The sequence below is a fragment of the Mytilus californianus genome, unplaced genomic scaffold, assembly GCF_021869535.1.
Source record: "Mytilus californianus isolate M0D057914Y unplaced genomic scaffold, xbMytCali1.0.p SCAF_1, whole genome shotgun sequence".
In the NCBI taxonomy this organism is placed as follows: Eukaryota; Metazoa; Mollusca; class Bivalvia; order Mytilida; family Mytilidae; genus Mytilus; species Mytilus californianus.
In genome coordinates, this window is record NW_026262581.1 from 129221361 (window position 1) to 129236617 (window position 15257).

At 32.2% G+C, this 15257-nt stretch overlaps 1 protein-coding gene across 39 annotated transcripts in view; it reads left to right on the forward strand.

The window, feature by feature from the left end:
* LOC127712980 (centrosome and spindle pole associated protein 1-like) overlaps positions 1–15257 on the forward strand; it is a 93496-nt gene that overhangs the window by 22293 nt on the left and 55946 nt on the right. For 33 of the 39 annotated variants that reach the window (XM_052219756.1, XM_052219763.1, XM_052219758.1 and 30 more), the window contains 5 exons: positions 2374–2481; positions 8270–8389; positions 11857–11916; positions 12728–12796; positions 13366–13437. In XM_052219756.1, coding sequence (XP_052075716.1) covers positions 2374–2481; positions 8270–8389; positions 11857–11916; positions 12728–12796; positions 13366–13437 — 429 coding nt within the window. Of the gene's footprint in view, positions 1–2373; positions 2482–7788; positions 7867–8269; positions 8390–11856; positions 11917–12727; positions 12797–13365; positions 13438–15257 lie in introns of all 39 variants that reach the window. The other 6 variants (XM_052219626.1, XM_052219646.1, XM_052219630.1 and 3 more) reach the window with 6 other exon arrangements.

The window sequence follows — 15257 nt, forward strand, 5'->3', positions numbered from 1 at the left end:
AATAAGTCAAGAATGCTTTCACCAACTTGCAAAAAATTGTGGTGAATTTTTAATATCTATTGACATGAGCTCCCTTTTGATTTTTATAAATTTTAGATTTTATGTTTCCGAGTTACAGGGTTTTATTCATAAAAAAGGGGGGGATTTTTCAGTTTTCGGACAAAAACTCAAAAATGCTTTCAGTAATTCTTATGAAACTTTGGTGAATTGTTTGTATGTATTGATGTAAGCTCCCTTTAGTGTTTTATAAATTTTACATTTTACATTTCTGAGTTATGGGGTTTTATTCATTAAAAAAGGGGTGATTTTCCAGTTTTCGGACAATAACTCAAAAATGCTGTCACCAATTCTCATGAAACTTTGGTGAATTGTTTGTATGTATTGATGTAAGCTCCCTTTAGAGTTTTATAAATTTTACATTTTACATTTCTGAGTTATGGGGTTTTATTCATAAAAAAAGGGGTGATTTTCCAGTTTTCGGACAATAACTCAAAAAATGCTGTCACCAATTCTCATGAAACTTTGGTGAATTGTTTATATCTATTGATGTAAGCTCCCTTTTTATTTTCATAAATTTCTAATATGACATTGAGAATTAATTGAACTTTATTTGTTTATAGCCTGACAACAGATTTACTAAGTATTGCACAACAGCAAGAAATCTTTAATTGAACATAAATTCAATTCATATAACCAATTTCAAGTTCTTTGAATACATTTATTCAGAAACCGATAATATGTCAAATATTTAATTACAATCCAAATTCAGACCTGAATCAAGCTTGAATATTGTGTCCATTTTTGTCCCAACTGTTCAGGGTTGGACCTCTGCGGGCGTATCTAGCTGCGCTCAGCGAAGCAGTTTATTACAGTTTCCAGGGCACCCTTTGCCTTTTTCATGGCGCCCTGCCTTTTTGAAGATCGATTGTATTTATTTTTTTGTTTTGTTATGATCCGCCATTACGAATTTAAACTTCCTTGTCAACACTGCGCGCCCATCGTAATATAAATATAAATAATAAAAATATGTTTACCTGTCGTTAACAGTTGATCAGTACACAATGACATTAATTAACGATGATTTGAACTCATTAAATAAAAATCTATATAACATTATGAGTTTGTGAACTTATAGGAGACAAATGCAGTCAAGATAGAACAATCATGGCTTGCCTGAAATTCCTATTAAATGATAAATTAGGTTTAACTACACTATATCCTAACATTGTGCATTTACAGCTGCTGTATTGCCATTAAGCACAGCAGAGGTAGAAAGGGTCTTTTCCCAGGTAAAAATTGTAAGTGTGACCATAGAAGCAGAATGAAGCAGAACACCTTGCAAAACATACTGCATATAAAGCTAAACTGTGACAAGCAATGCTTTGAAAACTTGTGTGACAAGGTGCCTGACAAGTTTTTCAGCATAAAAAGTAGAAAGATAGAGTTTTATCTGGGCTAATCATTCAGTAATGTACATTTATAATTTGTATTCATGTTGTACTTGTATATATATAACCAGTGATTTAATGAATAAAGACAATGTTTGATTAATATCTTTATTAAAATATGCCCTTTTCATATTATCATATCACACATTAAATGCCTTTTTTCAGAATTGGCACCCTGCCCTTTTGAAATCCTAGCTGGAACACTGCTAAGGAGTGGCTTAATCTTGTTGTAAAATGATAACTCTTTAGTTTATTGTTAAAAAAAATCAAATGTCAGGATGAAGGATAGCAATAATAGTTTATTTCCTTTTTAAATTTATTATTTCATGATATTTTAATGCCCTGCCTTTAATAATTAGATTATCGTTGGTGATCTCAACGAGATTGATTTTCTCGCTTGAGGTGGTAAGGCGAAAGTGAGAAAAGCAATCGAGTTGAGATGACCAATGATAATCTGTTTATCGCTATTATACCTATGAAGACGTTGTTAATTTCCTTGACAACGGCACGTGTTCCCTTAGTTTCTAGCGATAATTTTCATGTCACTCTACTCCGTTTTCATATCACTCGACTCCGCTGAGAACGGAAATTATCAGTCAGCAAGATCAAAGGAAAAATTCGTAAAATAGCGATAAAAGGAATGTATCTGTATTTTATCTATCACATCTAGTCTGTCCCATATTAGCTTTGGTTGAGGGTATTTAGCCATGAATAGCTAAATAATTTTAAAAATGTATATGACAAATTAGGGTTTTGACCCATCTTTTGTGTTTCACGTTGAAATGTGATAGTGTGAGCAGGAAAGGGTATGGACATATATTCTTACCATTTATCCCCACTTTTCCACCAAGTATGTTTAGAATGTAACTATGTTATTGGTGTGAATAACTTAAAAAAGTAATTAATAGGTAATCCTTATTTTCAGGCTTATCAGCCAGAAGCTCGTCAACAGCCAGAACCCCGTCAAAGACCTTCTACGGATGAGGCCCCAGGTGCTTCCTTGAAAGGATTGAATCCAAGAGATTCAGCAGAAGTAAGGCTAATATATTGTATTAGGTTACTGTCGTAAAAAAAAAAATTGATTTAAGGCAAAAGGTACACACATTTGTGATCTCTATTGATTTTTTATACGACCGCAAAAAAAATTTTGTGGTCGTATATTGGTATGACGTTGACGTTGGCGTCGTCGTCGTCGTCGTCCAGCGACGTCCGAAGACACATTAGTTTTCGCACTCTAACTTTAGTTTAAGTGAATGGATCACTATGAAATTTTACCACAAGGTTCAATTCCACAAAAGGAAGGTTGGGATTGATTTTGGGGGTTATGGTACCAACAGTAAAGGAATTAGGGGCCAAAAAGGGGCCAAAAATAAGCATTTTTATACGACCGCAAAAATTAAAAAATTTATGGTCGTATATTGGTATGACGTTGGCGTCGTCGTTGTCGTTGTCGTCGTCGTCGTCTGGCGTTGTCCGGCGTCGTCCGAAGACACATTGGTTTTCGCACTCTAACTTTAGTTTAAGTGAATGGATCTCCATGAAATTTTACCATAAGGTTCAATACTACGAAAGGAAGGGAGGGATTGATTTTGGGGGTTATGGTACCAACAGTTAAGGAATTAGGGGCCAAAAAGGGGCCAAAAATAAGCATTTTTGTAACTTCCAGACAATAACTTGTGTGTAAGTGTATGGATCTCTCTGACATTGTACCACAAGGTTCCATATCACAAAGGAAAGGCTGTAATTGATTTTGGGGGTAATTGCCTCAAAATTTTAGGAATTAGGGGCCAAAAAAGGGGCAAAAAACAAGCATTTTTCTAGTTTCATGACAATAACTTGTGTGTAAGTGTTTGGATATTTCTGAAATTGTACTACAAGGTTCCATATCACAAAGGGAAAGCTGGAATTGAGTTTGGGGTTAATTGCCCGAAACGTTTAGGAAAAAGGGGCCAAAAATAAGCATTTTTCTAGTTTCCAGACAATAATTTGTGTTCAAGTGTATGGATCTCTCTGAAATTGTACAGCAAGGTACCATACCACATATGGAAGGCTGGGATTGAGTTTGGGGGTGATGAATCATAAGGGGGTTCAAAAAATTTGGGGGGGGGGGATTTTTTTTAACTTTTTTTTTCTTTTTTTCCTTTTTTTTCTTTTAAAATTTTCCATTTTAAGTTGGTTATTTCTGATTAATATTTAAAAGCAAATAATAATGATATGGTAGGAGATACACACCAAACAGGATGTGTAAATTATTATATAATAAGTATTGTGCAATAGCAAGAAATTTTCAATTGCACAGTATTGCACAATAGCAAGAAATTTTCAATTGCACAGTATTGCGCAATAGCAAGAAATCTTCAATTGCACTGTATTGCGCAATAGCAAGAAAAATTCAATAGCACAATATTGCGCAATAGCAAGAAATTGTCAATTGTACAGTATTGTGCAATAGCAAGAAATATTCAATTGCACAGTATTGTGCAAAAGAAGATACTTCGTATAAATTGCTTATTTCTTGATCAATTTCAGTGGGGTTTTATTCTTGAATTCTTGGGGTTCTTTAATAAGCTGAATCTAACCATGTATTAAGTTTTTGGATTTTGGGCCACTTTTTAAATTGGTCCACATTGAGGTCCAAAGGGTCCAAAATTTAACTTTGTTTGATTTCATCAAAAATTGAATTATTGGGGTTCTTTGATATGCCGAATCTAACCGTGTATTTGGATTCTTAATTTTGGGTCCAGTTTTCAAATTGGTCTACATTAAGGTCCAAAGGGTCCAAAATTAAACTTAGTTTGATTTTAACAAAAATTGAATTTTGAGGGTTCTTTGATATGCTGAATCTAAACATGTATTTAGATTTTTGATTATGGGCCCAGTTTTCAAGTTGGTCCAAATCGGGGTCCAAAATTAAACTTTGTTTGATTTCAACAAAAATTGAATATATGGGGTTCTTTGATATGCTGAATTTAACCATGTATTTAGATTTTTGATTTTTGGGCCCAGTTATCAACTTTGTCCACATTGAGGTCAAAAGGGTCCAAAATTAAACTTTGTTTGATTTCATCAAAAATTGAATTCTTGGGGTTCTTTGATATGCTGAATCTAACCATGTATTTAGATTTTGGATATTGGACCATAATAGGTGAATGTCTAATTTAAAATTTTTAAGTTCTTAGACCACATTCATTCTGTGTCAGAAACCTATGCTGTGTCAAATATTTAATCACAATCCAAATTCAGAGCTGTATCAAGCTTGAATGTTGTGTCCATACTTGCCCCAACTGTTCAGGGTTCGACCTCTGCGGTCGTATCAAGCTGCGCCCTGCGGAGCATTTTATTGTAACTTCCAGACATAACTTGTGTGTTAGTGTATGGATCTCTCTGACATTGTACCACAAGGTTCCATATCACAAAAGGAATGCTGGGATTGATTTTGGGGGTAATTGCCTCAAAATTTTAGGAATTAGGGGCCAAAAAAGGGGCAAAAAACAAGCATTTTTCTAGTTTCATGACAATAACTTATGTGTAAGTGTATGGATCTTTCTGAAATTGTACTACAAGGTTCCATATCACAAAGGGAAAGCTGGAATTGAGTTTGGGGGTAATTGCCAAAACGTTTAGGAATTGGGGGCCAAAAAGGGGCCAAAAATAAGCATTTTTCTAGTTTCCAGACAATAACTTGTGTTCAAGTGTATGGATCTCTCTGAAATTGTACTGCAAGGTACCATACCATAAAGGGAAGGCTGGGATTGATGATGGGGGTATTTGCCTCAATATTTTAGGAATTTGGGGCAAAAAAGGGGCAAAAAACAAGCATTTTTCTAGTTTCAGGACAATAACTTGTGTGTAAGTGTATGGATCTTTATGAAATTGTACTACAAGGTTCCATATCACAAAGGGAAAGCTGGGTTTGAGTTTGGGGGTAATTGCCCTAAACGTTTAGGAATTTGGGGCCAAAAAGGGGCCAAAAATAAGCATTTTTCTAGTTTCCAGGCAATAACTTGTGTTCAAGTGTATGGATCTCTCTGAAATTGTACTGCAAGGTACCATACCACAAAGGGAAGGCTTGGATTGATTTTGGGGGTGATGAATCATAAGGGGGTTCAAAAAATTTTGGGGGGGGATTTTTTTTTTTTTTCCTTTTTTTTTTCTTTTAAAATTTTCAATTTTTAGTTGGTTATTTCTGATTTATACTTAAAAGCAAATAATAATGATATGGTAGGAGATACACACCAAACAGGATGTGTAAATTATTATATATAATAAGTATTGTGCAATAGCAAGAAATTTTCAATTGCACAGTATTGCACAATAGCAAGAAATCTTTAATTGCACAGTATTGCGCAATAGCAAGAAATCTTCAATTGCACAGTATTGCGCAATAGCAATAAATATCCAATAGCACAATATTGCGCAATAGCAAGAAATTGTCAATTGTACAGTATTGCGCAATAGCAAGAAATATTTAATTGCACAGTATTGTGCAAAAGAAGATACTTCGTATAAATTGCTTATTTCTTGACCAATTTCAATGGGGTTTTATTCTTGAATTCTTGGGGTTCTTTAATATGCTGAATCTAACCATGTATTTAGTTTTTGGATTTTGGGTCCCGTTTTTAAATTGGTCCACATTGAGGTCCAAAGGGTCCAAAATTAAACTTTGTTTGATTTCATCGAAAAATGAATTATTGGGGTTCTTTGATATGCCGAATCTAACCGTGTATTTGGATTCTTAATTTTGGGTCCAGTTTTCAAATTGGTCTACATTAAGGTCCAAAGGGTCCAAAATTAAACTTAGTTTGATTTTAACAAAAATTGAATATATGGGGTTCTTTGATATGCTGAATCTTACCATGTATTTTGATTTTTGATTTTTGGGCCCCGTTATCAACTTTGTCCACATTGAGGTCAAAAGGGTCCAAAATTAAACTTTGTTTGATTTCATCAAAAATTGAATTCTTGGGGTTCTTTGATATGCGGAATCTAACCATGTATTTACATTTTGGATATTGGACCATTATAGGTGAATGTCCAATTTAAAATTTTTAAGTTCTTAGACCACATTCATTCTGAGTCAGAAACCTATGCTGTGTCAAATATTTAATCACAATCCAAATGCAAAGATGTATCAAGCTTGAATGTTGTGTCCATACTTGCCCCAACTGTTCAGGGTTCGACCTCTGCGGTCGTATCAAGCTGCGCCCATTTTATTGGTTATTTATATCTTGAATATTATTATAGATAGAGATAAACTGTAAACAGCAATAATGTTCAGCAAAGTAAGATCTACAAATAAGTCGTCATGACCAAAATTGTCAGTTGACCCCTTTAGGAGTTATTGCCCTTTATAGTCAATTTTTAACAATTTTTCGTAAATTTTTGTAATCTTTTACAAAAATCTTCTTCTCTGAAACTACTGAGACAAATTTAACCATACTTTTTATTAAACTTTGTATTAAACTAGAACATTTTTAAAGTCATCTGAACATAACGAATGATACATGTAACATTCATCTTTCCAGATGTCAAGCTTAAAAATGAAAAAAAAATACATAGGTATAAATGTATATTTATCATATAGTGTTCAATTATTTAATTCAAATCATAGTTCCTGAAAAACCTATTCTTTAAATTTCAATCATAATGATATTACATGTATTAGGGTCTGGCCATCCACGATGATTGCTATGTTACCTTGTATCAGTGCATCTGAACCTGTCCATGTCTGTGTAAGTCTGTGTGTCAAGTTGACATGCACATGCAAGTACTATCTAAACAATTTATTATTATGTTTGTCGGTACATTCCACAACTGTCAAATAAATAATTTTGTGGCACTTCCATGTGCCCAATATTTCCCAATCAGAAAGGTGATAATTTCATATTTTGTAGAAAAATTAAATGTACATGTAGGCTGTCTTTTAGCCATTGAATTTAAGCAATTATTCATAAAATTTAACCAGTTTAGACTTTGCCCAAACTTATTAATTATCTGTATGTTGATATCAGCTTATTTTGTGATACCTCAATTTGTTGGAACAAAAAAGAGTCCTTTGTGAACTGCATCCTTGAGTACTGTAAATTCAGAAATTATATCTTGCATTTTTTATTGCGATTTTTGTCGTTTTAGACTAAAATGTGATTTTAATTTTTGCGATATTTAGAAAAATCCTGTAAATTCATATAAAAAATTTCAAAATACGAGTTTAAATTATTGCGATTGTAACCCTGTCGCATTTTTCGCAATAATGAAAACATCGTTATAATTTCTGAATTTACAGTATATTTTCCAAACTTTGTTGACAGTAAAAGTTAATGATTTATGTATATTTATCCAGAATCTGAATTATCCTGTCCATAGCTGGTCACGTTATTGGTATGAGAGTAAACAATTTATTGATATCAAACCATATTCTGTAAGTTGCATGATGGTTACTGGTCTGATATTAGGCATGTTACATGGGCTACATTACCCAGCAGATTTTAAATCCAATCAGAATAACCATGCTGGACCCAGGCTTAGATTTCTTTGAAGTACTTTTATTCATGAATGTCAATTTTTTCTGGTTGATAGAAATCTTCATTGGTAATATTAGTGTCACTTTATGGAAAATTCAAGGGGAGTTAATAAAGAACTTAATGTCACACTAATGTTACCATTACTTAATGTTTCTTTTCACTGGAAGATTGACAACAGACATGAAGTGAATAACTGATTTTGTATGAATGTATGCATGAAGTATTTGGTATAATGAACTTTTGTATGTATAATGCATATCTTAGTAAAAGTTTACTAATGCAGCATGGTAATTGTTTCAGCAACGCAAAAAGCAACTACGCAATGATGAATATAATGAATTTTTACGACAGAAAGGGGGTAGAGGTCGTGGTCGACAGACAGAGGGTAGACCACCTCTTCCTACCTCAGCAAGAAATCCAGTAAGTAAATCTGATATAAAGTTCAAGGAGGTGGGAACTATGACCTCTGTTGAAGTTCAATGTGACAGCCTAAAGTTAAAGGTCTAGGTCAAATTATTGTCAACATGATACAGTGTAAACAGCTTGGTCAGTATTAATCAAACTGTACAGACTATCCTTACACATAATTGATAACCCTTATTGATCATCAAGGCAAGAGTTTAAGAGACAAACTGTGGAAAATGAGTTTTAGAGGGATGGTGACCCTTTTTGATTTTCAACGTCAGATGTTTGTTAACTAAAATTTTGTTGCTTAAAGGTGTTTTTTTTAAACTGAATTGCATTCATCTGTGTGTCCTGTTGAAAATGTTATGTATTTTTTTTTTTATGAAAAGTGAACAATATTATGCACTATGTGAAAGTAAATAGAAAATATATATTTGATAAAAAAAAGTTACAAACTTGTACTTAATGTATTTGTATGTTAGTTATTTCTTTCTTTAGAAATAAGAAAATTCACCAGATGAAATAGAAACTTTGTGCTTAAAAATTACATCTAAAAGTTTCATATTAAGAGGTGGATACATAATTACAATTTAAAAAAAAAAAAGCTAATGTCTGATTATTTACCTTTTAATTGTTGTTATTATAGAGATTTTCATGAAAGATGACTTCCAGAGATCATATGACAACTAATTTTTATCACTTGGCGTCTGTTGTCCCTCGTCGTCGAAAAAATTCTAAAGATAGAACATAGGGGTAAAATGTAGATTTTGGCTTATATCTCTGAAACCAAAGCATTTAGAGTAAATCTGACATAGGGTTAAACTGATTATCAGGTCAAGATCTATCTGCCCTGAAATTTTCAGACAAATCTGACAACCCATTGTTGGGTTGCTGCCCCTGAATTGGAAATTTTAAGGAAATTTTGCAGTTTTTATACGACCGCAAAATTTTGCGGTCGTATATTGGTATGACGTTGGCGTCGTTGTCGTCGTCGTCCGAAGACACATTGGTTTTCGCACTCTAACTTTAGTTTAAGTGAATGGATCTCTATGAAATTTTACCATAAGGTTCAATACCACAAAAGGAAGGTTGGGATTGATTTTGGGGGTTATGGTACCAACAGTTAAGGAATTAGGGGCCAAAAATAAGCATTTTTGTAACTTCCAGACAATAACTTGTGTGTTAGTGTATGGATCTCTCTGACATTGTACCACAAGGTTCCATATCACAAAGGGAATGCTGGGAATGATTTTGGGGGTAATTGCTTCAAAATTTTAGGAATTAGGGGCATAAAAAGGGGCAAAAAACAAGCATTTTTCTAGTTTCATGACAATAACTTGTGTGTAAGTGTATGGATCTTTCTGAAATTGTACTACAAGGTTCCATATCACAAAGGGAAAGCTGGAATTGAGTTTGGGGGTAATTGTCCAAAATGTTTAGGAATAAGGGGCCAAAAAAAAACCTGTTTTCCATCATCAAACAGAAGCTGAAACTGCTTGTAAATGATTCTAGAACACTTCACGGTTGTCTTTTTTACTTTTTATGTACCGTTTCAATCAAGCAGATACCAGTTTACTTTGAGCAATGCATTAAAACTATAGACTATACAAGCCTTTTAACGGTATTTCTGATTTATATATAAAAGCAAATAATAATGATATGGTTTGAATAGGTAAATTAAAATTTTTTAAGGTTCTTAGACCACATTCATTCTGTGTCAGAAACCTATGCTGTGTCAAATATTTAATCACAATCCAAATTCAGTGCTGTATCAAGCTTGAATTTTGTGTCCATACTTGCCCCAATTGTTCAGGGTTCTACCTCTGCGGTCGTATCAAGCTGCACTAATTTTATTGGTTATTTATATCTTGAATATTATTATAGATAGAGATAAACTGTAAACAGCAATAATGTTCAGCAAAGTAAGATCTACAAATAAGTCGTCATGACCAAAATTGTCAGTTGACCCCTTTAGGAGTTATTGCCCTTTATAGTCAATTTTTAACAATTTTTCGTAAATTTTTGTAATCTTTTACAAAAATCTTCTTCTCTGAAACTACTGAGACAAATTTAACCATACTTGGCCATAATCATTATTAGGGTATCTAGTTTAAAAAATTTATCTGATGACCCCGCCTTCCAACCATCATGGCCGACATGGTTAAAAATAGAACATAGGGGTAAAATGTAGTTTTGGTTTATATCTCTGAAACTAAAGCATTTAGAGCAAATCTGACAGGTGGCAAAAATGTTCATCAGATTTAGATTTATCTGCCCTGAAATTTTCAGACGAATCCGACAACCTGTTGTTGGGTTGCTGCCCCTGAGTTAGTAATTTTACAGAAATTTTGCAGTTTTTTGTTATTATCTTAGATATCATTATAATATCTAATATCTAACACTATTAATTATGATTTTAACCTTATTTTACATGATTTCCAAAGCATCAGTAAATACAGGTGAGCGACACAGGCTCTTGAGAGCCTCTAGTTTATATTGTATTTTTACTACCTTTACCTGTCTTTGGTGTATTTTTTTTTATACCAATCCTTAATTTAGCATTTATTGAATAATAGCTCATTGAAGTATGGGGTTGATCTTCTTTGTCTAGTTTGTGAATAAAAAAGATTTCTATATAACCTCTCTCATTTATTGCTACAAGAAACTTGATTTTTATTTAATAGATGAAGAAAGGAAAATCTCAATTAAGATCAATAAATAGAAAGCAACCCAATAAAAGTTATGTAAAATTCTGGACAGAATGGCTGCTACTGAGTTATCATTGTATTTACTATTTAAAAGTTCGACTTGTCCAAGATATTTTTGAATCAACTGAAGTGATCATATGTTTCACAACCGAACACCTTAGTGCCCATCAGATGACCAACTTGGATTGACATTTTGGTGGAATAGTCTGGACTTTTGGACATTTATTCATTTGTCATGTTATATTTTTCTCCTTCACAAAATATTTGTGTTGAAGGAGAATATTTTTATTTCAGATTCATGTTTAAAAATATAAAAAAAAATTGTTTAGATAAAAGTTATAGTCTATAAGGTTTTTTTGGGGCATAAAATCCTGTTCCTTTGACTAATCATTGATAGTCATATTACTAATGAATGGTGCTAGCTAGTACTTAATAGGTTAATAGGTATTTTGGCTTTGCTTGAAAAAACTACCCCTTATCTAGCTTTGGTGTTAGCATGATAATCTTTTAATTGTAAAATAAAGTTGATTTATTAAAAAGCAGTTACATACAAATAAATTTTTATAATTCTTTTTCAATGTAGAAATGCAGAAAATTTAACATAGAAAAAGTAATTTTGTGAAAGAAATGATTTTTAAAAACATTCAATCTTTGTTTTTCATTTTTTATTTATTTTTTGGTATAGACCATTCTAGATAAAAAAAATAAAGAATTCTTCTTATTAAGTTTGTTTGCTTTTGTTTGTTTGATTTGTTACATTTGTGTGTTCTACAGCGACATGGTTATAATGACACAGAACCCCAAAACAGAAGAGTAAACTCTGCCACGAACGAGGTACAAATCACTCAGCATGTTATTTACCACAAACTTGATGAGAATGTTTTATTCTACAGCCTTGATTAGATTGTTCCTCTGTTGATGTTGTGTCGAGGATACCTTACAACATTATCATATTTCTGTTCTCTCGATCACCCTTAATCCTTGCCAATGCTTTCATTACCTTACTATGCATATAATCACTTATGTCTTTCTCTTGATTCACCTGATAATTTAAATGAATAGTAGTTACTGAATTGTTGGTAGCTCTAATCAGAAATTTTGAACTCATTGATTAAACAAACTTTTTTTTTCAAATGAATCATTTTAATTTCCTGTTATTCCAATAATATGAGATAACAGGCAAATACATTGATGCTTGAATAAAAAAACAACAGTTTATTTTGTTTTTGCTTTGCTTGAAAAAATCCTACATAAATAGATTTTGTTACTTTCAAAGAACTTATTTGTGTATTATCAAATATAACATGGAAGACAAGAGATTTTCTTGACTACTTTAAAAAAAAACAATGGAAAAAGTGTTTTTGAAATAAGTAAAGTTTGATTTTGAAATATTTTTGAGAGCAACTTGTCATAAATATTTTTTTTACATTATGTTAACTCCATTGTTATCAGATTGGATTAATTTTACATTTATATCAGATTAGATATTAGCTGTTTTGCTGTCTATATTCTCTTAAAACTGTCATTTTCATCATACATTTACATCTTCTTTTAGAGATATATTTTATGCTGGAGTTATTCCCCTTTTAACTAAGTGATTTGATTATATTATTCATCACTGTTCAGTAAGATGATGTTATTTCAGAGAGATGTTGGGAAGAAAGATGATATATTTGCTACATTACCAGGGTTACATTACAGTGATTCCGCTGAGGTATGCAACCTTTCCTTTGTTATAAGTCCCATAAAATATATCTGTCCTACCAAAATTTTGTCCTGTAGATTCCAAAATGTAGACCGGTATAAATTATCAAGTTTCTCTTTAGTCATAGGAGGTAGTATATGAAAAAGTTGCACAGGTCCCCAAATGTAAATCATTTTATAAACTATAACATAGTTATACATAAACAGTATACCAATATCTCCCAACATTGAATAATAATATTGTATATTTATTGTAAGTTTGTGATGAAGTAAACTGCTGCTTTTAAGTTCAATGCTAGTAAATGTTAACATTTCCACACCTTTTAATTTGATTGTTCATTATCAGTTGTCCTGTTCCATTTTCACTATTAAATAAAAAATGCTTCTTAGTTTCCTGCTAAATTATTTACTTCCCAAATATTTCATATATCTTTAATCTTGTTTTGTATTAGATACTTTTGCATTGGCAATACGATATAAACATATATACCTTTTTAACTAAATAAAAGAAAATAAATTGCAATTACAAATGGAGTCAGTTCAAATTATTCAAATAAAATATTTCTAATAATGAAATAGAAAAGAAAAATGGCAGTGCGAAATAGAGAATATAATGAAATGCTACAAAATAAGGATGGAAAGAGGCGAGGTGTAAGTATTAGCTGAACTAACTCTTGTGTAAGCATTTACTAACTCAAATGTGTTAGCAAAACACTCTTTGCTTTGTTCTTAATTATTGCAAGAGAAATGAAACTTTTCCACAGAATCATTTGCAGTTTACCTGTCGATTTAAACTTTTGTCAGTTCTTTTATCACATTGAATAAATACAATAGCTATTGTTCTCTGTGGAGTTTATTCACTGGGACCTTTGAATTTCTTCTAAGAGAAATCCATCACTCATTGATTAATTTACCTGAAGAAGAAAATTATCTTCTAAGTAGATGAAAACACATGTATCAACTCACAAAAGTGCATGTGATGTTGTAATTATTCAATATCAATAAAATATTTTCAATCTGTTCAATATAAACACTGATTCTGGTAAACTGCAAATGATTCTGTGGAACAGTTTCATTTCTTTCTCAATAAATGTTTGACCATTTCGCTTTGGAATCAGACAGTATTTTTTATCCTGCCACAATTATTTTTGGTCATATAAAGTAGATTTTGTTGTTATGGTCATCATCTGTAGAAATTTGGTTTCCATGGGTTAGTTTCAAAGTAAAATGAGAGCAAAAACAAAATATACCTGTTTCTGAAAAAAGTGCAATAAAGAGGGAAAAATCTAGCATTTTTTATCATATAAAAATCATGTATAATTTTAAGGTGATTCTGAGCATTAAAAGAAAAATAAACCTGTTTATGAAAAAAGGGAGGGAAAAAGGTGTTTTCTTTCATATCATGATGTCATAGTGCCACTGGATATCTTCTTTAATTCTTGAAATATCTAACTTTGGCTGTTGTCACAATTTCTTTGATTTAAGGGACTGTTTCTAGCATATTATTGACTTTACTCTGCTGTGTCAAACACAATGCTGTGTGTCGCAATTTGCTTTGAAAACACTTATTCAACATTTCCTTTTCATTCTGCAGTTATTTCATGCTGCCCTAGCATAGATCTTTATTGAATTATTCCTTTTATACAACTGCAAAAATTTTTGCACGGTCGTATATTGGTATCACGTCGTCAACAGCGTCGTCCGAAGACATTTGGTTTCCGGACAATAACTTTACTAAATGTAAATAGAAATCTATGAAATTTAAACACAAGGTTTATAACCACAAAAGGAAGTTTGGGATTGATTTTGGGGGTTATAGTCCTAACAGTTTAGGAATTAGGGGCCAAAAAGGGGCCCAAATTAGCATTTTTCTAGTTTCCAGACAATTACTTGTGGAACGGTGTATGGATCTCTCTGAAATTATACCACAAGTTTCCATACCACAAAGGGATGGTAAGGATTGGCTTTGGAGGGTTATGGCTAACCGTGTAGGAATTAGGGGCAAAAAAGGGGGAAAAACAAAAGTTTCCTGGTTAATGGACAATTAAAAAAAAGTACAATGTTATGTTTGGATTACTTCCCTTACACTGCTTTAAAATTATGTTTAAAGAAATGTTGTATTGTCTTGAGGTGATTAGCTGTCAATTTATTTTTAGAAGTTACTATTTAAAAATGCTGATTAAGGAATATTAATTTTCTGATTAAGGAATATTAATTTTAGCCATGATTATGTATGTCATTTTCTGTTTTAAGACTTTTATGATGTATTTAAATGGGTAATTATGGTTGCAAACTCCATTGGAAATTTGATTTGAGATTATGACCATATCTTGAGGGAAAGAATTTTATTTTGGATAAAGGGGGGGGGGGGGGGGGGGGGGTGAAAAAAAAAATTAGGGGGGGGGGTAAAAAAGAAATTGTAAGGGGGGGCAATTTTTTCTCATTTCAGATTTCAGAAATTTTGAAAATTA